The following is a 27,189-nucleotide window of genomic DNA, read 5'->3' on the forward strand; positions in this document are numbered from 1 at the left end:
ATATCAGTATTTGATGTCAGCATTTGATTTATTCCTTATTTGTTTTATATTATTTATATTTATATGAGATACTACCATTGACCAATACAAAAATATTTCTCGGAGCACATATGAAGTTGAAAGAGACTAAACTGAACAGATTTGGGGATCTGGTTTGGCTTTTCTGTGGTAATGAAGGAGCGCTGCCATCTAGTGGACATTTTGTGAAGGTGCCTGTGTTCTTGCCCCGGCCTATCGTGAATTATTATGTCGGTTTACAACACAGAATAAAACATAGATTGTCCTACAGAATTTAATAAGTGCGAAATAAGTACATTTTCATATCACTTCCCTAGATATAAGGGGACGGAATTTAATAGGTCGCAATGAAAATGAATCTATAGCCAAGATATGACGTCACATCGGTCACATAAAAGAGAATCGCGGAAAACGGGTGTCCAGTTCATGGTGATTTCCCACCAAGACACAAAGCTTCTTACGTGGTCGGAAAAGGGCTGTTCCCGCCCGGTCTCGAACCGGGGACCTTTCGCGTGTTAGGCGAACGTGATAACCACTACACTACGGGAACTGGTCGGTACCGGTGCCGCTGCCGCTGCGTGTGCCGGGTTAGGACAAATTTAAAATCGCATTGCGGCATGGATTGTGTTTGATTACAATGGGATTATTTTATTCTTTGTTGGACTCTCTAAACAAGAGGAACATGTGTGCTTTTAGCTTTGGAGACTAGGAATTATTAATCAAAAGACAAAGTATAACGGGATCCGAACCCACAACAGGTGCATGATGCTCGCTGCACGTCTCGATTTGCATTTTTTAAAGCTAAAAGAAACAGACAGCAAACCTTTTACCTTGACTTCATTGTGATCGCAGTGATTTGTGGATTCACTCAATTAGGAAAAGTACATTTTTATTGTCAAATTCAACTCCGGTGAACTCTGACCCTCGACTAATTGCGAATACCAACAGTAAAATGAAACTCCTGTCTGGTTTCTTCAGTTTCATGTCGAACAAATCAACAATATGTTGATGTTTTATACCATTAACAATTCCAAAATCCATTAAAAAGACTATAAGGGTTATAACATCTGAAGTTATAGTTATACACTCCTAAATTAAATTGTAAATTGTGTGTTACATGTGAACTTGTGTTATCAAGTTCCAATGCAATGACAGACTTTATTCTGAAATGATTTTGGATATTTAAGGGAAACTGTGCTTCCTCTAATAAGTGTTTAAATAGTGAATCATCTTTTCTTACTGTATGACTTCATATGTGCTCCAAGCATTCCATCCATCTTTATGTTCCCTTAACTGCACTGTGACCGGGAACTTGACAAGGATCCTTCTGTACTGCAGTTACTGGAAATGGAGATAAATAAAGCAGATCGAATGTCCCATTGATTACTTGTCCCATCTCTCTGTTGAGGGGATGGATGCTATGGGAACATTAGTTGAAATTGATGGGGATGAGTTTGTATCTTGAGTCATGTGTGTGTGTGTGTGTGTGTGTGTGTGTAGGTCAGTCCTTAGAGATAAATGTGTCTATGGCGGACAGCAGCCCCATAAATACCACTTCCATAAATGATCTCTGTAGCGCATCGTAATCCGTCTCCCTGTCTGGCTGCTGAGACCTGAAGCAGTTGTTAAAATGCACTTTACTTCTGTAAACATAGAAGCAGTGTCAGGCCCTTCATCATGTGACCTCACATGTTACTTTATTCACTTGATCCAGTCCAGGCCTTCATATGATGAAACCTTAATCTGAGGCCTGTTCTTTCTACATGGAGAACACTACTGGGGTAAAGACACGTTGGCTGCAGGAATTTCAGGAATATAGAAACATAAACTATGGAACAGCTTCACTGAACACACAAATCAAATCCACACAGTCCCAACTGAGGTGATAATGACATCTAGAAAAAATAATTAGAACTGATCAAAGCAACACTTTCACCACCAAAGCAACCATTCTACCACCAATATCAACGTTTTTCTGGGCTCCAAACACAAGGCTCTGCATCCACTATCTCCACTAGAGGGCAGTATAGCACAAAGAATGTCTCCCAACAGAAACAACACAGATCGGAACCCGAGTACGATTTTGCATTCTGATACTTCATGATTAGGGAACTTTTTATGATTTAAAATCCACGTTTGGTACAATAATTTAGTGATATTATTGAGTGACCTTAAGGTTATTTATGTATGTATTTATTTTGTAGCATCGAACACTATTATCCGCGTGCTGATATTCAAAAAAGAAAGCCAGTAATTAATGATTGTTGGTTTATGATTCTGATATGCTCACCCCGGATTAATGCAACAGCTTATTTATATATGTGTTCATTTCACAATTAGTCATTGGATATTTTGGATAGCAATGCGAACCTTTAAAAAAATGATTTCTAAGGATAAGGTTGACATTTCCGGGCCATAGAAAAAACTCAATCCGATTAAAAAAAACATACAGTAAACGACCTGAAATAGAAAATCTTAATAAATACAATTAAATACAATATTAAGTTAAGGATATCAGACAACCTCATGTTCCGCTTCATCCCGAACCCCTATGAATATAAATACGTGTGTTTGCTTTATGACAGGTGTTCATCCTCTTAGATTTTGGTCTTACTTTAATTTTTAGAAGCTCCTTTTGCATATAAATGGTCAAGAAATGTAACTGTATTTTACCATATTCGATATCGGCCCTTGACGTCATCTCTTATTCTTAGTTAACCCAGTTAAAAAGATCATTTCCTCATTCGTGTTCTTGAATATTCTAAAACATTTGAACTAGGATTAAACATCTAAACATCCCTCTTCGGCCTTATCTGAACGTTAAAGAATGAATATGATTCCATGGCATCTGGTGATCACTGGCAGCTCCTCAGCTTCCGATGGGCGGATCGATCTGTGCACCGGCCCCCGCGGAGATATTTCAACTTTTCTCACAAGAAGTGTGAGAGCAGGAAATAACTGAAATATGATTCATATTTGCACTGAGCTATTTGTGATTAATCGTTGAAATAAATGGCTGAGCACCTGAGCAAATTACCACACAGGCCTATAAACATACACACATAGAATATGTAGCGATATAATATCAGCTAACATATCATAAATATGTGGGTATTGCAACGCTGGCGTAATAATAATAATAATAATAATAATAATAATAATAATAATTATAATAATAATAATAATAATAATAATAAATACGATTAGTTGTACTATTCATATCTAAATTAAATGGTCGAACATATTTTAACATCAAATCAAAAGCGGTGTCTGCGTGTAAAATCAGTTGTATTTGTTTCTGAAACGAGTTCGGCCGGACAGAGCAGCAGTGATAAATATCCCTGTTGATCACTTGATTGATTACCTTGCTCAAAGGTCACGGTGGCGCGGGTAATTTCCTTGTGCCGGAGGCTCCCTTTTCACTTTTAGTCAGTCTGCCTCCACAGCCCCGGTCATTATGCTTTGCTCTTGTTTGTTTTGAACCCCACAATAACGCTGAGTACGGGCTACAACTGTAACGCGGTGACGTCAGCGCATCCTCACTCAGGCTACAGAAGAAGAATCAAGAGTCGGGATGTGAACTGATTATGCACAAAGACGCGAAGAAGAAGAAGAAGAAGAAGAAGAAGACTTTTTGAGTGTAAGCAAACTGTGCGAGGGGGGGGGGTCTCCAACTCAGTTAATGTTTAATAATTCCAAGCTGCTGGAGCTTCAGCTCAGCGGCATCAAATCAAATATGTATCGCGAAAAGCTTCAGGAAAGACAACACGAAGCCTGAAGAGTTATTACACACAATGAAAACTGTTTCCATTTAGCCTAATTGAGCCGCCTGGAGCTCTCTCTCTCTCTCTCTCTCGCTCTCTCTCTCTCTCTCTCTCTCTCTCTCTCTCTCTCTCTCTCTCTCTCTCTCTCTCTCCCCCCCAAATCTCTCTTTCACTCCCATCTCTCTTTCTCCCTCTCTCTCACACACTCACAATCTCACGCACACACACACTCTCACTCTCTCTCTCTCTCTCTCTCTCTCTCTCTCCCCCATCTCTCTCTCTCTCTCTCCCTCTCTCTCACACAATCCAACACTCTCTCTCTCACTCTCGCCCCCCTCCTTCAGCTCACTTAATAGCTCCATTGATGTCATTACTGCAGAGGTAGGTTGAGGTACGGCTACAATAAAGTATCGGTGTTAACCTCCTTAACTCAGGAGTTTCAATGAGAAATTGAGATTTAAGGCTGTTTTATGGTTTAGTTTCGCCTTTTTGTAGTTTAGATTTATGCTTAAGTCTACATGATAACGGAAGTACACTTACAAACAAATGTAAATAGTTGTATGACTTCTTTTGGTTGTTTGTATTTTTGATTCTCTCTTAGCACTGAAACTTGAGAGAGAGAGAGAGAGAGAGAGAGAGAGAGAGAGAGAGAGAGAGAGAGAGAGAGAGAGATGGGTCCCCTCGAGGCCTTTAAGATGTGTTGAAATCACAATTTCACAACTTTCTATCCGTTTCAAAAAGTGGAGTTCGCGGCCCATCAACGGGTTCATCGGTCAGGTCAGCGTGATCTCGCGTGGATCTAGTTAATTGGCTTAATTATCCCGCGTCTCTGTTTTTAGGGACAAAGAGGCCACGCGTTTATGATGTGTGTGTGATACTGAAATGATGAGGAATCTTGTTAATATGTCATAGCTGCTTGTTCCAGTATGTAAATATTCCTTTACAACACACTGATCTGAGAACTGCAGACATGGAGGGATTTTTTTAAATTGACTTAAGTCTTCATTCGTTTCTTTTTCCGTTCTTTCCTATGACGCATCGGATCAGTTTTCTCTCCACCTAAAATTCAAACTATAAACCTTCTTTTAGGCGCTTTAGCAATAACCAAGTAGTGAAATTTACGCAGTGAAACAGAAAAGTCTGAAGCAAGGCATTAACACTGAGCACTTAACGAATACATATTAATAATAGTCAAAAGGGGGAGGAAAGGAAAGAAGGGGAGGGGGGGGGGGGGGGGGGGCACTCTCATATTAGAGCTGTCAGTCGAGGGAGGGGGAGGGGGAAGGGGGGTGTGTGTGTCATTCATTTCAGTTCTCGGTCAAAAACACAATTAAAAGCCATAAAAAAAGCTTTAATGAAAACATCCAGCGCGGCTAATGTGAGCGAGCGTTGATTAATGACGTTTCACCTGAAGAAGAAGAAAAGAGTGCGCAAAGGGAAGAGAAGAAGAAAGAAGGAATAAGAACAAGGATCCCTTATAATAATGACGTTATTAATCACCTCGTTCTTCTCTGTAGTCTGCACTGCCAAAAACAATGTAACTTTAAAAAAATTAAAATAACGTAACCAACGTGTGTGAGTGTGTGTATGAGTTTCAGATCTTTTTCTATAGTCTTTTCCTATTTATAGACTTGTTTTAAGAAGTAACACTGCGCAGGGAGATGTACACACACACACACACACACACACCTAAGCATGATCAGCCTCACAATCAAACTGATAAATCGTCCCAAACTTTTCTTCTTTTTTTTCCTCCTCCTTCTTCTTCTTCTTCTTCGTCCCCCTTCTGGCACTTGCCTGTGCCCCGGTAGAATTTTTTTTGTTGGTGTGTATGTGTGTGTGTGTGTGTGTGTATGCGCATGTGCGAAGGTATCCAGAAACTGACAATGCTGGAGAGATAGATAGCGCGTTTCGGGACATTGAGGGAAAAAGCCCGAGAAAAAAAAGAGGACAACACAAGAGAGAGAAAAACACTCAAAAAAAGGAGGAGGAAGAGAGAAAAAAAGCAGATCCCGAGAAAAAAGCCCCAAACAAACCCACGCCGAGAGACTGGCACCATGAGGTCCAAAGGCAGGGCACGGAAACTGGCCACGAGTAGGTGACACATCCCTTTCTTTATGCCTTTACCTACATGCCATCTTATGTATACCGACAGGCTGGTCGCTGCGGAGTTGCTGCGTTTGAGAACCCTTATCTTACACTTTTCCCCGTTTTTTGTGCCTGTGTGTGTGTGTTGGTGCGCGCGTGTGTGTGTGTGTTCTATCGTTTGGTCGGGACGGAGGAAACTTGCGCGGATCGTGAAAGTATGTCTCAGTCGAAGAAGAAGAAGAAGAAGAGAATTGTTGTGAAGTTTAAAGTCGTGCAGAAAGTTGCGATGGAAGGAAGTTTTTTAGTGCCAATGGAGTCGCTACTTTGCATGTAGTGGGCGCTGTAGCGTAATGTAGCGCGGTGATGGGGAGAGAGGAGCTCAAGCTCGCCAGTCGCTCTCTGTGCTGCTGCGCCGGGTCGCCTTCACTTTAGAGCGGAGTAACTTAGGGGGAGAATGGAGAGAACTACGCAGGAGAGCAGGATTTCGTAGTCAGGCATCTGTCAAGGGCGAATTCTTCTTCTACTTGTTTCTTTTTTGTTGTCGTCTCATTGATTGTCTTGTTACTGCAAGCGTGAGTCAGCAGCTTATTTGATTTAGCGACATACCAGTTTGTGTAATGGTTGTTAATAATGTCGCTGTTTAAATTCATTGTCGTGATGCTCGATTGTGGTTGGTGTGATTTTTAAAAGTTGATTAATTTAAGGTAAAGTCATTCATCTAAATATGGAGAGAGTTTGATTGCATGGGAACTAACAGACTGTAGAGAAATCCCGCCGCCGATCGATGTAATTCCTCTTAGACAATCAGCTGTGTAAGAGTTTATGCAAGTGGGGGACTGGCACGCGCGTTTTTGCATTGATTTGCTACAGTAAATGATCACGGATTGATGCTTTTATTTTTTCCTGATGCTGTCTTTGATCAAGTTCTTCAAGTTCAGGTTTTTATTTGATAAACGTTTTGTGCGTTAATGTCCATGTTGTGTTTCCGTTTCCTGTAGTTTTGGCTCAAAATCTGACGCGTAATTGTTATTGACCTGATTAATAATTGATTTTGAGTGTTAAAAAAACAATCTCTTAGAGGAAGCCTGGTTATTCCTCTAAAAGATTGTTTTTTAACACTTTTTCTAATGTAATTGTAATATTTTGTGTGTTGCAAATGTTGAATAAAGGAGGAGTGTTTCAGCTCAGTGAGCACAGCACACAGGTGTGATCTGTGTTTGAGCAAATAAAAGAATAAGCAGGAGCCACACACAGCTGGAACATGCTGATAGGTAAAGTTGAGTGTGTTAAGCAGCAGGTTGTTTACTGCTTTAACTCCTTCATAGAAATACAATTAAACACAAGTGTTGATAAAGTTGCTATAGGTGACCTGAGAAATGGGACATGTATCCATCAGAGTGAAAAAATTAACAAAAACTTGATATTGCACACACACACACCACCACCATCCTCATCATCCACCACCATCATCATCATCATCATCATCTTGAGGCAGCCCTGCAGGTCCCATATAGGTCCTGATTGTGCGACGTGATAATGGAGCAGAGCAATATTACTGTTATTGCAAATATCATTGCATTAAAAAGGTGTGAGTGTGAGTGTGTGTGTGTGTGTGTGTGTGTGTGTGTGTGTGTGTGTGTGTGTGTGTGTGTGGGCGGGCGGGGACCCTTCATACATTTTTGTCAACCATTCACAGAATAACAAGGATCATTCCTGATGTATTTAAAGATGATTATTTTCTCAAGATGCGAGAGGAAGATTTCTTGCTCTCTTAAGTCAGAAGGAGAGAATGTTCTGGTTCCCCCCCCCCCCCTCTAGAGGAGTCGGCCCGGCTCGCTCTGGCCCCCAGCCAGGTCTGCACAATGTCAACAGGGAATATTGAAATTCCCAGACCCCTCATATAAGGGCTGTGCTGGTAAATGTGTTCAGTGTGTGCCCACCCCCTTCCCCGCCTCCCCTCCCCCCGCCTGGCTGCACGGCCGGAGAGGTCGTGTTAAAACGGGCATGCATGTACGAGGCCTCCGCGCAGAAACACTGGTGTGATAAAAAAGAAGGAGCAAGAGAGAGAGAGAGAGGGGTGGTGGTGGTGGGGGGGTAATAGAGGAGGTGATGGAGAGGTGGTAAACGTAAGAATGATGGATGGAGGCTGACTGATTAGCTCGCTCGTCCAGATGTAATGCGGTGCGCCACGAAAACAGGCTTTTTGCGTCCCTGCTAAGTATAGTGAAGGCATGAAGGCGTGCAGGCCGCGCCCCGCTGTGAACTCTGTGTGTGTGTGTGTGTGTGTGTGTGTGTGTGTGTGTGTGTGTGTGTGTGTGTGTGTGAACAGAGATGGAGAGGGGCTGCAAATCATACAGGCCTGATTATAGATCTGATTGCCATATTTGTGTCTCAATAAAAACTCTTTGATTAGAAAATTTGTTTGAGATTTGTTCAGAATAATTGCAGTGATGATTGAACTCAAACCAAAACAAACAAATGAAGCACATAAAAAAATTATTGCAATCAAAATCAAAACTCCCTAAAAAATATTTTGGAATTTGTACACACACACACACACACACACACACACACACACACACACACACATGCATCACTAAGGATAAAACGTGAGGCCAGAATGAGCTTTTGATGAGCAGACACACACAGAGGATCAATCACACACTCAAGCGCGTATGTGATTGATAAGTGTTCTTTTGTGTGCGTGTGTGTGTGTGTGAGAGAGAGAGAGAAAGAGAAGATGAAAAAGAGACGGAGCGCTCCTGTTCTTCATCTTCCTCTCCCTCACTTTATGCAATGGCCCGTGCGTCTCGCGTTTGTCTGGCAGAGCTCATTAAAACGGTGAATAGATCGGGCCATTTCCTTAAAAAAAAAAGGAGCACACACACACACAACACACTCCATTAAACAGGCCCCCGGTGCCCCCGGACCGGCGCTATGTTCGTGCCAAAGCTCCGCGCACCAGCGTCCCCATATCTCCTCAAATAATCACCCGGGTCAAGAAGCACCGCCCCCCCGCTGCGCCCCCACAGGCTCACCATCAGCGCTGAGGCCGTCTGTGTTTTTCAGGGGACAATAAATATCCGCGCTGTCTCATAATCGATGATCATTTCACCGAGTCATTTTTCTTGCAACAAGTTAATTTCTCCGGCAAAAGACTGGAATTACTCAACCGCTCCAGATTAGAGGATCACATGGAAGAACAGGGCAAATCACCTGTGTCAAGATAATGACTCCATCTAAAACCCAGCTCTTTATGTGCAAAATGGTTTGAAATTGGTTCACTTTTTTTATTTGCATAAAAAAAGTCCTAGTACAAGGTTTTAGAAGGAGTGTTGATAGAAGCACACACTCCTTTGTGAGCAAGGAATGAGATGCTCAACTAAGACTAAGAGCTTATGTGGAAAAAGGTGCAAATTGTTTACAAAATGTTATTGTTTTCTTTTCCAAGCAAATTTGAAATTTGAAATAAATTTTTTTTCTCAACCTGCTTGGATCAGAATGTGATGAAGATGAAGTTTCCTGGACCTGGAAGTTGTGGTGTGTGTGTGTGATGATTTTCTCTTATTCCTATTCTATTCTATTTATTATTATGATTGCGTAACACATGTTGTGATCGGGCATCACAGTAGATTACACAGGAGGTTATCAGGGCCTAGATGGTTTCAGATCAGCTGTAAACTCCTTCAATTCCCCACACACAAACACACACACACATACACACATGCATAATGCAATATTCAGCTTTTTGTGGATTCGTTGTGATTTGGGGCACAAGCCTGTGTACATGTGTGTGTTTGTGTGTGTGACCTAGACCCTCTCATCCATCAACGCCCCCGTCTGCTGACATGTCATCCGCTCGCCTCTCTTATTTTGCAATGAGAGAAAGGTCTCTCTCTCTCTCTCTCTCTCTCTCTCTCTCTCTCTCTCTCTCTCTCTCTCTCTCTCTCTCTCTCTCCCTCCCTCGCTTAAGAAAATGGCTCTTAGCGAGGTCCCTGATGTTAATGAGTCATCCAGGACTCGAGTTCCCCGGTCGCAGCTCTAAGCGGCGAGCTGACGAGGTTAGTGGTTTGTTTATGCACTGTTGTCACCCACTTGAAGGATGGCCCCTGTCCTAAACAACTAAGGGAGCTTCCAGGGTCCCTCATCATGCCCCCCCCTCCTCTTAGGCCTTGACATGCTGCCCCTGCCCCTGGGACTTCTTCTTCTACTCCTACTCCCCTGCATCTCCTCCCTTTTTCCCCAGCGCCCCCACCCCCCTAAATCTGGGCGCATCAGTGTAAGAAATTCTCCTAAAAACGGAGGAACGCTTTTAGTGGAATGCGACTCTGTTAGCAGGTGAAAAGAAGTGTTAGGGCGTAGTTGTGACTTCATCGCTGTGCTCATGGGTGAGGCAGGAGTGTATGCGTGTATGTGTGTGTGTGTGTGTTCTTTAAGGGAGGGTGGGTGCGAGGCTGTATGTTGCAGCAGAACCCAGACAGGGCAGTGTGGGAACACCAAGGGCTGGAGGGAGTGTGTGTGTGTGTGTGTGTGTGTGTGTGTGGGGTGGGGGGGAAGGCGGGGAGCAGCGACATGTCAAGCCTGGGAACCGCTGTGTGTTTACCGCTGGGAAACCGTACCAACACAGAACAATGAACCAGCCTTACCCCTACTAAATAAAAAAAAGAGGCATTTCTGCTTTCTTCTTCTCCCCCTCCTAAAGGTCATGGAGTCAGAGATAGGGAGTCCACACAAAAGCCTCCAGTCTGTCGGCAGTCTGGTCTGGCCCTGTGCGGTGCCAAGGCTGAGGTCATTATCAACACGGCAGTCCCAAACTAAGCATATTTTTATAGATTGTGTTTGGTCGGGGAGGTGACCGTGTACGCCTGTGTGTGTATGCGTGTGTGTGCTTGGTTCCTAGAGCCGCGTACACACAAAACAAAAGCGCAGCCTACTCGTCAGGCCGAGCGCGTGTGTGTGTGACGCCGCCGCCGCCATTTTCTCATCACAAATTGCTCTCAGATAAATGGCATTTGTGCTGAGTTGGAAAGTTGAGCCAGGCATCAAACTGATTTGTGTGTCGTTATGATGTCTGAGGAGTCGTGTCAACAGATTGCTGATGGCGCGCTTCGCTCCGCTCTGTTAATGAGGCGCCAGGCAAAGTTAGCACTCTCCCCGTGCTGGAATAAAATATGTCCGTTAGCTAATTAAAGAAATTCAATCACTTTATACCCCAATCAATTACCTGAAGCAGGTGTCGGGTCGCATGTCGGCTAACAATGTGGAGTCTTTACTGCCTTGTTGAGTGCTGCTGTTGTGGAGGAAGTAAAGAAGAACACCAATAAGACTTCTATAGTATTACTACAGTATAGTCATTAGGAGGAAGACTCTTGTCCAACACCTTCCTCACCTTTCTGTCTTACCCGATGTCTCTGAAAAGGAGAAAGTATCTATAGAAATGTGTGCAATGACCCTTTAACTTGTTTGCCGGTGACCTCTTGTGTGTGTTTGTCTAGTTTAAGTGGTTGACAAGGAGAGTGTTTTGTTTTCCTCTCATACACAGGGAGGGAGCACAGCTACAAACAGGAATTTTCCAACAATTGCTTTGTGCGTGTGTGCGTGTGTGTGTGTGTGTGTGTGTGTGTGGTGGTAACAGTGTGTTCCAGTGCTGCTCGGGGATCTCCTTGGGTGGAGCAGGTTGAGTAAGCTGGTCAAGCCTCTGTGTAGCTGAGAGAGACAGGGCATGGCAGTGTACTGTGGTCAGGTGTGTGTGTGTGTGTGTGTGTGTGTGTGTGTGTGTGTGTGTGTGTGTGTGTGTGTGTGTGTCCGTGCGTGATTCCTGTACAACTTGCCTCTCTAGCCACAGCGAGCAGCCTCCCCTCCTCTCCCTCCAGCCCCCACCACTCTCTCTCTCGCTCTCTCTCTCTCTGCGTTGAAGCTCATTAAGCCTCGACCTCTCACCTCGGCAGGACGGGAGAGACGAGGGGAGGACACGTGATCAAAGCCGAGGGCCTTTTTCCCCGTGAAGTCAGTAAAACACGCCGCGCTCGCATGATCGGACATGACAGCCACTGTCCTGCCCGTGCCGTCCGCATCAAAGACGTGACGGTTACAGCGAGAGACACACGACGAAGACAAGCTGTGACGCGCTAAATAAGAAAAGTCCTTGTCATTAAAGTTGCCATGGCTGATTTGTTGTCATGCTTTGTGTGCCTAAACTTAAATGTCTTGCGGACAACACCTCTGCAGATACCAACTTCCACTTCCAGCTTGTATCTGGGACATGCACTGTCCTCTCTGGAGGACGAGGCGTGCACTCTGAATGTCCACCTTGCTGTTCCACTTCCAGCCCCGTTTCCAAGAAGAGGAAACACCAAGTCCCTGTCCTCAGAGATCTGTCTTGATGATTTCCCCTCCACCTATGTATGCACATGTGTGTGTGTGTCTGTCTCTGTGTGTGTGTCTGTGTGTGTGTGTGTGTGTGTGTGTTGTTGGTCAGTAAGGGTCGAAATCAGAGGAAAGAATGTGGCGGTGGACAGGAATGCAGGGCTGATTAGCGGTACTTACCTGTAAGTGAACTGGACGTGCCGGAGTGTGATGAGACCGAGGAAACGAGGGAACAATAGGATAGTAGAGATTCCTTTCCACGCCGCATTCCAGCGATCCTTCGGCCAGGGCCCCCCGCTCGGAGCTTTGATGAACCCTCCTCGCGGCTTCCTGGGATTGTCGCTCCTCCGCAAACACAAAAACATGAAGTGGCCGGTGAGCGGGGGCCAGGGTAGAGCCGGTGCGGCCCTCCTCAGGATGTCCTGTTTTGATTAGCGCTAGCATCCTAAAAGCACGGTAGAAATATTATTCTAACGCAGAGAAGAGCTCAGCCGTGACACATCCACTTCTTTTCCACTGGGTGACCTCCGGGGGTCAGATCCACCACAATGAGCCGGGAATCAAAGGGGTGCTCCTCACCCAGAGATCTGACGGAGGAAGTCATGTGAGGGGAAAACAAGGCGATAAACTGATGGAGAGAGATTTCAGTCCTGTCAACAGGTGGAAACGGCTTCGAGCAGATACTTTCAGCAATTCTACAGACATTTCTTGCACTTTTTAATGATTTTCTTAGACATTTTGTCATTTCAATTACTTTTATTTCACTCTTAGCAGGTTAGTATAGCTTCAGTCCCTTAGTTTCGCCACTTGTGAATTACAAAAAGTGCTCTTTTGAAGCGTAATTTCCAGAAAGCAGGTTTTTATCATTTTGCATTTTTGCGAGTATGACCGACTTATGTACTGATGAAGGGTTTGGTGTCATACGGATCCTCTAAGTCAGTGATTTTCAACCACTAGTGTGCCGGCCCCGGGATCCGGCGAGAAAGACAGGCAAATTCCGAAGCGCGTGTCATTTTGTAACACTTTTGGTCAGTGGTGTGACTCAGAATTCTTTTAATGTAAAAAATGTGCCTTGGCTCAAAAAAGGTTGAAAAACACTGCTCACCAGCAATAAGAGGTTACAGGCACATGAACACACGAGCTGGATGTCAAGTTCAAGCGCAGGATATGTGACCGTATTTAGACTCAAGACTTCAGCTGTCATCAGTCATGCCTCTGTTTGAAATCTGTGTGAAGGCCCGGAGATTCAAATGCTCCAATCAAAAAAGAAAGGAACCTAAAAGACGTGACTCGAAAAAATCTCATTAATCTGCCGGAGCTCATTTGCCTTTGGGCTGAAATTTAGATTTGATGGATAGTGTTTTCCTGTAAGTAAGTACCGCTGCTGTGTAGTTTAAACAGTGTCCTCTGTCTGCAGCCCCACACTACATCTCCTCTGTCTCCTGTGGAATCAGAAAGCGCTGAAGCATTGCAGCACGGTTTGTTGTTTTGCTGGTGCTCCGGGGCTTTAGTTTGACAGGAGGGCGCCACTTTGTTCACCTCGGTGTCCAGAAGGGAACCCTCGGGGAGCCTCGGGGGCCTGGACGTCTCTGTCAGGGCCGTGGCAGGACCGGGGCAACAGGGGGCCCCGCTGCTTGCTGGGTCAGCGGACAAGCTAATCGATTTTATCTCTGTTTCTACACACCGAGCCAAACCCCTACTGGCCTGATATTCACATGTTCGCCGTTCAGAGGATTAGACTCCTTTCATCGTCTGTGCTCTGTCTGTCTGTCTGTCTGTCTCTCTCTCTGTCGCCCCCACCCCAAAAAAAGTTCTCTTGTTTCTAATTTGTCTTCCCTACGTTGTCCGCAATTTCTCTCTCTCTCTCTCTCTCTCTCTCTCTCTCTCTCTCTCTCTCTCCCTCTCCTCTTAAATGTATCCCCAGTGCCCGTCTCGGTGTTGGCATTCCCCTGGAGGGAGGCTGGCGGGCCGGGGCGGAGGAGAGCCTTGTTTTCTTGGCCATTACTCTGGGATGAAGCATCGGAACAAGGGAATGAAAGCTTTGGGAAAGGTCTGGAAACTTCACATTCATCAGTGTAAGGAGATACTGCGCTGACAGTTAGCAGACAGCCGGCCAAGTACAACACGGGACAGCCGCGTGGGCCCGCAGTGCTGGAGTGCAGCTCGGCAGACAGACGGAGAGAGAGAGAGAGAGAGCGGAGCAGACACCCCACTCATCTCTGTTCTAGCCAATAACATATGTTAGCGTTTTAGGCATTGATTCAGATCTCATGTATGAAGCGAGTGAAGTGCAAACAGCAGAGTAAGTGAATGATTAGGGGCATAATCATAGCTAATATAGTAATAAAGACCATCAAGAGGCAGCAAAGTGTTACTCTGTCATATGAGTAAAACTGTGGTCAGGTCCGGTTGTTTCCTGATCGAAAGATTTGGCAAGAAGAAGAATCGATCAATCACAATGCAAGAAATACTGTAGAACACGTGTGCTTAAACGGACACGTACCTGTGTGGTCTGAGCAGGGCCGGGACGCGTTGGTGGCATTGGCGGGGCGGTGCATTGTGGGACATTGCAGGTGTGCGAGTCCGTGTGTCTCTGCCCCCTGTCCATTAATCGCTGCCATCTGACAGTTCAATCTACGAGGGGGCCGAGCGGAGCAGCCGGCTGGTTGCCAGGGCCAGGTCATTACCGAGCACGGAGGCAGCCAATCGGATCAGCGATCAATGACAAAGGCTGAGGAAAGAGAGATAGAGAGAGCGACGGCAGAGAGCAAGTGAGCCGGGGGTGAGAGAGAGAGAGAGGGTGAGGTGAGAGAGAGAGGGGATATAGATGTAGGGATGTGGAGAGGAGAGGAGTGGAGGGAGAAAGTATGGCGGGATGAAGGCCGTTATGCTGCTGAAGGTCAGCGCTTGGTTGTGGAGGCGATGACAAACAGGCTGTCAGCCGCCCGAGAAATGGAGATATTCATCTGATGCTGCACAACCAAAAATATGGCCCCTTGCATTTGCACGCACATAAATGCTCATAGACACAGTCACGGCCATAGCAGCGTGATTGAAGAATGCAGCAGGGGAATTGAGTGTGAGCCATTGTTTTATGAATTCCATATACAAGGTGTTGGCTGTCCGCACAGAGGAGCCTTTAGTGGTCAGATCAGCTGCACTGTAGTAAAAGTAAATGACTGCTTATGAATTAAAAATCCTTTCAGTTCATGAAAATGCCACAACTCCACAGACGACCCCCCCACCCACCCCATCCTCCCCACCTCCCCCGCCTCCCCACTGTGTTACCACGGGAACAGCTACCACGGCTGGGCTCTGTTTACCCAGACCAGGGAAGTCAAACACAGTCTGCCTTTAACAGAAGGAATTCCACACGCTTTACCACATTTATCATAATTCATGACCCCAATGTCATTTTCACCTTCTCACCCATGTTTTTACTTCTTTTTCTTTTTTACGTTGATGAGGGAACGAATTGACATGGCGGGTGACAGTATTTGGCGGCGGCTCTGATAAAACAACAGGGAGATCTCTCTCTCTCTCTCTCCGGTCTCCCCAGGGGCCGAGCAGAGCAGAGACGCTCGTTTATCCTGCGCTATCTCTCAGCAAGATCCACTGGCTCGCTCTCCCAGGCATAGATTCACACACTCACACACACACACACACACACACACACACACTGGCCATCCCGTCGTGGACAGCACTGAGTGATGATGAGTCATTACAGAAAGGGTGCCCTTTGACCCCATCCAGTCTTTATGGATCATTCTCTGGCAGAATCATATTCCCTGATGCCAAGTTGCTGTCCATCTGCCTGCCTGTCTGTCAGACAGTCAGGCCCCTTCGTCTCTCTCTCTCTCTCTCTCTCTCTCACCCTCTCTCTCTCTTTTCCTCTCACTCTCCCTCCCCTGGGTTTCACACGCCAGTTCATCCCAGACATTTCTGTCTCTGTTTGTTTTAATAACAAACACGAAAAATCTCTTTTTTTCCCATTACCAAATGTTTGAATTTCATCGTTTTCCTCAGTGAGAATCACAGACTAAGGTTTTGATTTAGTTTAACGTTGTCCGATGATTGTGTGTTATCCGAGGATGTGGTAACGTGAAAGAGTCATTGTATCTCTTCGCCCTGTCCTGCCATGTTGTTCAGTGTTGGGATTGGCATTCAGCATCACTGCAGTTACATTTCACGGTAATATAAGACATCTATTTGCATGTAAGTGTTTTCCCATCAACCATTTCCTCACTCGCACACAATTGCAGTAATTTCTCTTTGCACAGAGGAGCAGAGCAGTAAGATGAAGCAGACGAAAGGAGTCATCTTAGATTTCTATACATCTTTGTCTTATTTGATGTTACATTGTTAATCCAATCCAACTATACCGCAGCTATACTGCGTGGATCAGATTTCTAATATGTTTGTTGTGGGCGCTCGCATTTGATTCTTCTCTCGACAAATGCAATTTGTTTGCGGTGATTTGATCAGCTGCTGCAGCTCAGCTCCGCACAGGCAAGAGCATGTAAACCTTCCAGACAAAAGGAGTTAAATGTTCTTGCGTGTGCGAGTGGGAAACTCTATTACAGGTGTCCTGGACCGCAGGCCCTGCTGGCTCAGATGAAATGCTCTTTGGGTGTTAATGTAATTCTGATTTTGCCTAGCCGGGAGACTCGAGCCCCCCCCCAGGGTTTTAAAACTGGCTCAGAAATGCAGAAAACAAAGTCTGGAGCTAAACCATGCAATTACAGTGGTGGAAACTTTGAAGGGCTCTTCCTCATGTAACAAAGTAATCTCCCTCGGTACGCCAGAGAATGATGATGTATAATTTTGGTAACGCTGTTGTGGAAATAAGCATTGTTTCATGTGTGTGCAGTGCATGAGACTTGTAAAGTGGTACTGTAGGACACAGCCGCTGAAATGTGCGATTTGGACATGCAACATAATGCACACGTAGCAAAACAGTCGGGGGGGGGGAAGTAGAACCTTCGTCCATCCACCTGAAGGCACCTAGCTCAGTGATTGGTGGTGGTGGTTCACCGCTAACAAATCCACACCTGCAGGCTTCCGCTGAGCTTCTCCCAAGTTGCTTGAGTCTGCGCAGGCACATAAAGTCATGACACACTTTGCTGTAAGGGTGAAACTCTGGCTTTTATTGAAGTAACGTCAGCACTTCAAAAGCTGCCAATTTTTTTCTGCGTCGGATTTATCGCAGCTTTGGCATCGCAGGTCTGACATTGGAAGTGTTTTATACATTTTTTTGTCGTGGCACTTTTCTCCCATTTTGGAGGGGACCTTATTTCCCTCATGGCTGTTCTAGTTCTTTTAAAGACCCAGATTTCACATTCAGAGTTTGATATAACATCACTTTTTTTCTGCATTCAATTTAACCACAGGAATCTCGTCAGTAGGCTTTGTTAACACTTTTACATTAAAATTACTGCCACGGTTTCTTTGTTGCTACCCAAACATGGGCTCCAAGTCTAACACGGGTGTCCCCAGATGTGAGACAAATGACCCCGTAGACCCTAGGGGGACTCAGAGACCACTCGGGTGCATGCCTGCTGTCAGATCATCAGCCAGCCCAGAACACCACAGATCAAATGCAGGTATGATTTATGTCTGCTGTCTCGCGGCCTCTCACACTGCATGTTCCTCTGCACAGAAGTTTATGGTCACACCAAACACCGCTGGTAATTTGTCTCCTTACATGTGTAGGCGGTGAGGGGCAAAGGTCAGGGAAATGAAAATGACCAGACCTGACTTAATTGTTGTATCTATTTGCGGTTTTGAGACAGGATGTCTGTCTGAATGTCTATCTGTCCATCTGTCTCGCTCGTGTCTTGGCGCCGTGTTTTTTCGCGTTGGCAGCGGTCGGCTGATTTGATCCAGCAGGAGCACAGCGATCATCTCATTGATCTCTCTGAGCCGGATAGCATCCTTATCACAACACACAGCCTGATGAAAGAGGTTTTGTCTGCTCTCTCTGCTCCTCATCAAGGCTGTTTATTGAGCTCTCGATGTCCTGTAATGCTTGTCCAGGTACATTTGAAATAGCAAGCGTTCAGAATTATCAATCCGTACCTGTAGTTTTATACACTGTAATGAATAAAGAAGAATAAAGTTGAAAGGTTTTTGCCGCAACACCATCTCGCCTCCAATTTCCTCGCAGGCTTCGCATGTCTGACAAGGTTAAGCCGGTGAATTGTGCAGGGAAACGCTTCCTGTGAGTGATTACATTTATCATGTATAATTAGGAAGTTCTGCTCTGTCTACACATAATGACCCTTGACCCTTCAGGTCTGTTGAGTGTGACAGTTGTAGGCTGGTGTTGCCAGACAGCCAAATGTGCTGTCCAGGTTGCAAACACTGCGACAAAATCTGGTTTCCGCTTCAAGTGGGTTAGAGTTTCTATCCAAGTCAAGTTAATTTCAGCAACTTCTGCGTGACTCCTATTTCACAATTTGATCTCATTTTCAGATAATGACCGAGTGCTCAACATGTAGATCGAGTCCCGTTTGCATATAGGATTCACTAGGAAAACGCTGTGTATGACGTGGGATTGAACAAACATACGTATACCTTAACCTATACAAAACTTTTGGCTTTGAGTAAATACAGCTTCTTTCAAGGTCACACAGGAAACTGGTGTGTACCTATGCTTCCCCTCACACATGGGGCTGTTTGTGCTGCTACACTGGAGGTTACACATGGATTCTGCTAGTCATTTTGTTGATCTTTACAGTGTTTCATGTATTTACCTATTCCCATTAACAATGATATTGCAACAACTTCCAAGCCTGTTCAATCAGATGTAAAAAAAAATGTCCAGATTTACGTGTTTCTCTGAAAGTTTTTCGATAACACTTAAGTATTGTTTGATTCACTGTATCACTTCACAGCAGAGATATTTTGTGTTGCGGCTATCTAGCGCCTCCAGTGGCCGAGCTGTTGTAACGCCTTGTAACGCTCCTCTCTCATCTTCGTCTTTCCTTCCTCGCTTTATCTCTCCCTCCCGCCCATTGCTCTGTCATTTGTCATTCGTTTTCCTTTACGCTTGTACCCTCTTTTTTTGTGTTATAATTCCCAGCTATTATTTCTGCTCCGGGCCCTCATTAGTCATGTCGCTGTCAGCCGCCAGCTGCAGACACATACACCCACATGGAATACATACACGCACACACACACAAACACACACACACACACATACACACATATACTTGCACATGCACAGGTATGGAAGTCATCAAGCCATGTCAAAGGTCTACCTCATTACCCGGCTCCAGTGAAAACTTTCAGTGTTTTATGTATCAGAGTTATCAGAGTGTGTGTGTGTGTGTGGTGGGCGGGGGGTTACGGATGAAATCAAAGTAAACAGAAATGAGGATTCAGAGTGATATTGTTTGTATCTGAGCTCGAGCTGTTCCTCGCCAACGCGGCCCAACCAGCCTCACAAACACACACACACACACACACACACACACACACACACACAATTGGTGTTTCCTGATGTTAAACGCAACATCTCTAAATAAAGTCATTAGGAGCAGTGCAACAGACGCCCATTCATTCATTCATTCATTCATCCTGCTCTGCTCACACACACACACACACACACACACACACACACACACACACACACACACAGCCTGCAGGACTGTGTGGGACATGATATGCTGACATGTGACGGAAAGCAAAAGCAGGAGTATGTGTGCATGTTCAAGTGCAGCCTGGGAGGTCAGCGAGGTGTCTGCGCCTGTGTGTGTGTATGTGTGTGTTTGTGTGTGTGTGTGTGTGTGTGTGTGTTGGGTTGTCAGCTGGGAGCAGTCAGGGGGACACTGGTGATGCAGACTGACGGGGGACATAAACACTCGGTCGCGCTGTGAAGGGGCCCATTGTCTCAATGGCCGCCATGTCAGTCTGTGTGTGTAATGGAACGACCTGTCTCTGTATGTTTGTCTAATTGGCCAATCTGTCTCTCTGTCTGTCTGTCTCCTGATGGCATGTCCACTATGTCTTTCTTACTCTCTTTCACATTGCCTTTTTTGTCTTTCTTCATTTGTGTGTGTGCGTGTGCGCGTTGGTGTGCCTGTGTGCGTGTGTGTATGTGTGTGCGTGTGTCTCAAAAGGGCAAAAGTTTGGTTTTGGAAATCCCACAGCTAATGGCAGGTGGAATTGTTAGCAGGTCCCCCTCCCTTAAACTCGGCGGTACAGAACAATGTGGGGAGTTATTAGCTGTGGGATTTCAGAGCTGCGGTCGAGCCCCAGAAAGGAGGTGAAGGTGTACAGAGGATATGAGATCTTTGGGGTTGAGGTGCCGGGACTGTGATGAGGTGTGTGAGATTAATGGAAGTGTAGTCGTCGGGGAGGGGAGGGGAGGGAAGTGAGGGTGAGGTGCCGAGGACATGCTGGATGGCTGTGTGTGCGTGTGTGTATGTGTGTACTTGTGTGTGTGTGTGTTGAGGTGTTTCTCCACCTACATGCACGAGTTTGCACTGCGACTTCCTGCGATTAATTACTAATTAATCCGATTTCTTCCCATGTTGTTTAGTCTATAAATAATTAAAAACTGTTGTCTCTTTACTTCAGTTGTCTTTGTTTGTTAATACATATAAGACAATATATAAATACACCAAATCTCAGTGATACTAAATGAGGCGTGTTTCTCCCATGATCAACTATCAATTCCAGGTTAGTGAGGGCAACTTGGGGCACCAGGTGAAAGCAATTAATGTGATTGCAGGCCTGGGGCACTTTGGGTTGGAGGCCCCTGGGAGATCAGAGATATGAGCCCTTATCTGCTCCAATCTGTTTACTGTTCTATTTCAAAAAGTCAAAATTACAAAGGTCGTGGACAAGTAATATGCACACCTGAGGAAAATTCCGGAAGTGGACTATTTTAGTCATTCGTTGGTGAGTTGACTTGCATTCGAGAGAAAGAGAGAGAGAAAAAACTGCACTGTGCAAACTCTATCAGTATGTTTACATGCAGTGTAAAACTCAGATTATAGCACGATTAAGGCAGTACATCATTTGTTTCACACATCTTGTACACACTCCAAATGCGATGCAGTCCTCTGATGGGAGGACTCACCACATACTGCGATGTAAATGCAGTGAGGAAAGAAGGGAATGTAAATGTAAAGACTGAGCAATGAACTTTGGGAAATGAACCAATCAACTCAGGCAGCTACTGAAACTAACTGACAACTGATCAGAGTATCTGAGTGGAAGCTGCTGCTTACTTACACTGTACGAAATTAACCAACTGGGATTAGTCAGACTATAAATTTGGGGGTAAAATTGTGTTTTAACAGTGTAGGCAGGCTAATCTTTCTTTCTTTCTTTCTTTCTTTCTTTCTTTCTTTCTTTCTTTCTTTCTTTCTTTCCACACAGTTACCAGCTACAATCGCACCCACAGAGGCCTAAACTGTAGTAATAATCTAATTAGAGGAATAAGTAGTGCAGTGATTGACACTTCAGTCAAACACTGAAGGTCTTTTTGGGCCATGTCTCTTGAAGGACATGTTTCCGTCTGCTGGCCCCCTGATCTTGCGCGCACACACACACACACACACACACACACACACACACACACACACACACACACACACACACACACACACACACACACACACACACACACACACAAACAAATGTCTATTGACACTAAAATCTCTCTATGTCTGCCTGTCTGTCTGTCTGCGTGACGTCCGCTCACTGGCTCTCAGTAGCGCGCTGTGTGTGTGTGTGTGTTTATTGTAGAGTAGCTGTGGATGTTTGGACCCTCCACAGAGCAAAACAAACCAGTGAGAAGTGTGAAGTGATTCTAAAATAATCCAGCGCGCTCTTTGACACGTCACCACTGTGTCGCTCCTCTTGCTCTAATCGTTCTCTGCGTAAACGTACTTAAGTCGCTTCCTTTCTGGATTATTTTCAATTGTGTAAGAGGTTGAAAAATGAATTTGAATCATTTCCTCCCATCCAAAACTCTCACCCCATTTCTCAAATATAATTTCATATTTCATAGATTGATTATGCAATTATAAGCACCTATACAATATGTGCTATTTTAGTTAGAGTGGAAATGATGACAGATGTGTAAATCTCCCACATCTTTTAATTTAGCGTTAATGATTCCATCAAATATTATCGTTACTAATTTATTTGAGAGAAGAGAACTTTGTCACTTTTGTCATTCACAGTTTGTAATGTGATCTGTGTGGATCTGTACGCTTGGTCGCCTCACAATAACTGACCTGATCACAATAAAGAACCTAATCATTTAATTATCCCGGCGTTTCACAGTTCACTGGATGTCAGAATCAGTTGTTTGCAAGTTTAAAAAAAAACAGGCCATCGTGACACCAAAACCATTGATTCTGTTTGGATGTCTGTAAATACGTCATAGAATAGGACACAATGGCGTCGGCCGTGGCGGGCTGCATGTCAGTGGTCGGAGCAGATAAGAGTGACAAAGCTCAACGCTAAGCCACGTCACCGCCAGGCCTCTCACCTGCCTGTCTGTCACGCAGACCCGCTCAACCATCACTGCGTGATTGTTCGTGCACGCGTGTGCGTGTGTGTGTGATTGATGCTCTTTGCCTCCCATCAACTGACCCCCCGCCTCCCCACCCTCAAGTCTGGACCATGAGGGAAAGGCGAGGCCTCGGGAGATAGCGGCGCACTCTCGGCTGGCCCTCACCGCTCTCTCTCTCTCTCTCTCTCTTTCTCTCTCTCTCCTCTCTCTCTTTCTCTTCCTTGGCCAGTCACCTACTGCTGTGGGAAAAGCAGAGGAGATGAGGCCTTAAAAAACAGATCATTGTCCGCCTCCTAGATTAAAGCCAGAGAATGTGCGCATTGTCCACTGAATGGCTAAACCTTCCTGCTGTCACTCAAACTCTGCTCTGAGCGCTACTTCATGTCTAAGAGGCTTATCTGCACTGAAAGGCCCCTAGCTGCTCCGGGGAGAGAGGACGTAATGAAGCGTGTTTTTTTTCCTCTGCGGGGAGAAACCTGCTGCTGTTGGGGGGGTGGGAAGGGGATTTGGGGGCGGACGTAGTCAGTGGGACAGCTGCAACACCAGGCGGCCCTCCATTTGTCCCAAACCTCTCCTCGTCCTGCTAACCGCCCCTCTGCAAAAAAGAACGGTCATTTATCTAGTCTCACATGAGAGGGAGCGCTGTATACGCAGCGTACGTGTCCAAAGCGAGCATGACGCGGGGGGGCTACGGGGGGGGCAGGAGGGTGCGGTGGGGGACATTAATGTGTGGACGGGCCCGGGGACCTGCCATTTGTCCGCGCTCAGCCGTCTGTGGGGATGATCAGCGGGCCACTGATGTGGTCCTCTCTTTGTGCTCCGCTGTTTGAAAAGGGGAAAGTTTAAGTGCTGCTCGCATTCAGAGATGAGGGCCGGCCAAGGCTGGGAGGGTTAGCTAAGCCCCAAGGCCAAAATGTGTGTGTGTGTGTGTGTGTGTGTGTGTGTGTGTGTGTGTGTAGATGTATGTTTGTGTGTGCTTACATTATCATAGCCTCTGTAAGTAAAACTGTATTATCCTCGCACATATATACGTGCAATATCACGCCTCATTTCTGCTTGTGCCAGCACTTAATGTCCCTGTATGATTACATTTGCTATACTTTGTAACAACATAGTGCAATGTGTGATTGAACCTAAAATCATGTGGAGGGCCTGAGTCACATATGCGTGCACGGCCAATTCAGTTTTCAAATTTCAATCGGCAGGGAACCCAAGATTCAATTTTGGCCTTCAAATCAGCACTGATGACGACTTACAAATCATCTGACCTGAGACAACAAGACATCAACATTGAACCAAGCTATCAGTTTATATACTAGAATACTTAAGATGACAAGGATACACATTTTGAGTCGCACCAAGTTGACCAACTGCTAGTAAACATGACACCTTTACATGCAAGTACAATATAACTTGTGAGTGGAATGGATCCTCCCTGAGCTCCTTCCCTGCAGTTACTTTCCCCTTCCCTGATGGAAAGTCAAACTCTTCCCTGATTCTGCCAACTCTCGTGTCTGAACTCTGACCCCTTGGCAGCGTCATCCCTGCCCTCTGTGCGATGATCTCTGCCGTTGTGTGGCAGTGTGCGCGTGGGTTTCCCCCAGTGGGGCTGCGTATTACTCTCTGGATGGTTTACAGAAGCCATGTTTTGCCCCACCGTCCCCTCTCTGTCGTCCCCTCTGCGCCCCTGCCTGTCACGTCTGTGTGTCATGAAGGACACACCTGCATCCTCAGCCGTCCCACTGAGCTCTGTCCACTTCCTGGCTGCTTGGTAACATTACGAAACCCTGCAACCCGCTGGATCACAGCTGTGGCCCAGACACACGCAGAAAAAGAATAGAATTGAACGAAATTAAATCTGCTATGATTGTTACACTAAATATTATGCAGATTATGAAATCTTAACACAATTTCAAATGTTATGAACTGTCTAACTTGGAATTTACAGAGTTAGATTACAGCTTCTGTCACAGCTGCTGCTAATTAAACGGCGTATATACACAAGTCTACTCACTACATGGCAGAGCGATTCCCCTTCCCCTCTCTCGTCTCTCCCCCCGTCGGACCACGAGCCGAGCGTGCACTCTCTTAATGTGACCCCTGACCTAGGCATCTTGTGGGGTTAACGCCGCCTGCGCCTATTCGGCTCCGTGTCGGGAGGTCGAGTGGGTTGGAGAGCCTCAAAACAGCCTATAGACGTTAAGTCGGCTGGCGGGGGGATTGGAGGGTGATGTTAAGTGGTGTCATCCAGCTGTGATGGGGCGGCCCAGCGGTCCATTTAGAGCTCCGGTCCCACACGGGGAGATGGTACATCATGATAACGCTGAGGGGACTCATCGGGCGTGCACTCGCTTCTGTTCAAATGTCAAAATATGAATGTGAAATTGTCAGAACATGATTTTTGCAGCATGTGAAAATGGAAGATCCTGCTGTCCGGTTTAGTGTTTCCACTTGTCCATCGTCTCAAGAGCATCAAGTTTTACATTTAAGGAGTTGTTTTTATTGTCGTTCCCCCCCCCTGTATTGACTTGCTGTCGCAAAAAAATCCACGTGGAAAAATAGCTGCTAGAATTTCCACGCTTCATCTGTTTGTAACAATCTAGCAGTATTCAAATGCTTTCTTTCATCTCTCAAAATGCTTTTGTCCGTCTCAAGAGGATGAAAATAGGATTCCTGGGAATTTAAATGTTAAATAGAAGAAGATTCATGGGAATGATCGCTACATATCAATGATTCCCGTAACACAATGTGTCCATGCACCCAAGAGTGATAGGTGCCACATTGTGCAGGAGACGGAGAGTGGATTTGAAGGTTCTTTTTCAGTAAACATTTAAAAGAGTGGAGAAGTGAACAAAAGCGTTAAGAAGGAGCTGTTTTGTTGCCCCTTTTTTAACCTAAATAGGAGGTCTGTCCGACCGAGGCCTTGGCTTCAAAGTATTATCCCACACACGCAATTACCATTTCTATCAACTGGGGAGAAAGATTATGCTTTTTGGGTGTTCTTCTGCGTTTCTTCCAGTGGATTCACTTGGTGAATGTGACACGTTTTGTGTCTCCCACCCTCTATTGAATTTAAAAGTTCTCTATTCTCTGAGTGAGCTGAGGAGAGTCCTACATGCAGGCTGAATAGACACCAAATCTTTCAAGGTTAAGACTTAACCTTCTCCCTCTCTAATTCATCTTCAAACTTTAGTCTGAAACCAATCAATATCAGATGATTGGTAAACAATGTGTGGTGTCTGATAGGCAGGTACCAAGGGCCCTCAATGGGATTGCAAATGCTTTGTGTGTCCCGAGTCGCTTTTGCTCTAAAGCACTGTCACAAAAAGTGAAATTACCATTCGCTTGGAATGATGCCATTCATCTTTGTCAGAGCGCCAAGCTCAGCACGCAAGCCGCTCCCCTCAAATTAATTCCTTGTTTTGCATCAGCTGAATTTGCCCAAATCCAGGAGGATGGCTCCGGCTGCACCTCGCCTGCAGTCTTTAATGTGGCAATTCCAGCTGATTTGGCCATGCAGAGGGGCCTGCAGCTTTATTTACCGCCTAATTTGCAAAGAAAAGGGGAAAAAGATATGAAAATAACTTAGGAAAATAAGGATAAATCTGGTTGTAAAATTTCAGGGGCGGCGTTCCAGGTGAGAGTAGGATAATACGCGTCTCCGGCTCCTGAGAACCCCCGTGTTCGCGCCACGCTCTTGTCGATTTGTCATTTCACATTGCGAAAGCTCCTGTAAAAAGGTAATGCCTTCCCAGAGGCTCTTATCCTGGAATATAAAGGCAAAGCTGTGTGGAATTAATGTTCAAGGGATTCATTTGTTATTTGTGGTGAGATATTCCACTATACACGAGAGCAGTTAAGGTATATGTAATTTAGAGAGGAAGGAATGCAAACAAGGCACAGGAAAAGGCGAGGAGTCATCTATCTTCCTTTTTTGATATACAAACCCTAAACAAAATTTGCATGGCAGCACCGAATCGTTTGGCGGAAAAAAAATGTAATTAATTCCTCCGATTGAAGACAATTGAAGTAAAATTTCTTGTACAAATGCAAAGTTGTGCGAAAGACAGAGAGACATGCAGGCCTACTGAAGTGTTTCCACTAGGGGGCCGTGACTCCTTCCTTCCTTCCTTTTCCACTGTCCTGAATTTCACTGGAGTGGCTCAGATCTGTCTGGTAACCCAGCACTCAGCCACGGTCCCGGGGCCGGCATTTCAGCGGTGACCGCTGTTGTTTTCCCTCCCCGGCTCATCTCAGTGTTTCACAATGTTGATTCACGGTGCCCGAGCCCACAGTGACGGCAGTGATGAGATTTTAAAGAGTGGGTTCCTCGTCTCCTTCCAGTGTCCTCTCCTTATTGGACATAAAACGCTAAAAATGGCTCAAGGGCTAATTTATGGTTGTGGTGACTGTGGCCGC

At 45.4% G+C, this 27,189-nt stretch overlaps 1 protein-coding gene and 1 non-coding gene across 8 annotated transcripts in view; one reads left to right on the plus strand and one right to left on the minus strand.

Annotated features, from left to right (window-relative positions):
• Nucleotides 1–495: 495 nt before the first annotated feature.
• Nucleotides 496–568, minus strand: trnav-aac (transfer RNA valine (anticodon AAC)). Its single transcript has one exon. It is a non-coding gene; the product is annotated as a tRNA-Val (tRNA).
• Nucleotides 569–5,665: 5,097 nt separating this feature from the next.
• mecom (MDS1 and EVI1 complex locus) overlaps nt 5,666–27,189 on the plus strand; it is a 124,916-nt gene continuing 103,392 nt past the window's right edge. For all 7 annotated transcript variants that reach the window (XM_076145568.1, XM_076145584.1, XM_076145592.1 and 4 more), the window contains exon 1: nt 5,666–5,876. In XM_076145568.1, coding sequence (XP_076001683.1) covers nt 5,840–5,876 — 37 coding nt within the window. In that variant the 5' untranslated portion in view covers nt 5,666–5,839. The remainder of the gene's footprint in view (nt 5,877–27,189) is intronic.

The sequence above is a fragment of the Genypterus blacodes genome, unplaced genomic scaffold (genome assembly GCF_046128005.1).
Source record: "Genypterus blacodes isolate CSIRO-AG114 ecotype Tasmania unplaced genomic scaffold, CSIRO-AGI_Gbla_v1 ptg000003l_1, whole genome shotgun sequence".
NCBI lineage: Eukaryota > Metazoa > Chordata > Actinopteri > Ophidiiformes > Ophidiidae > Genypterus > Genypterus blacodes.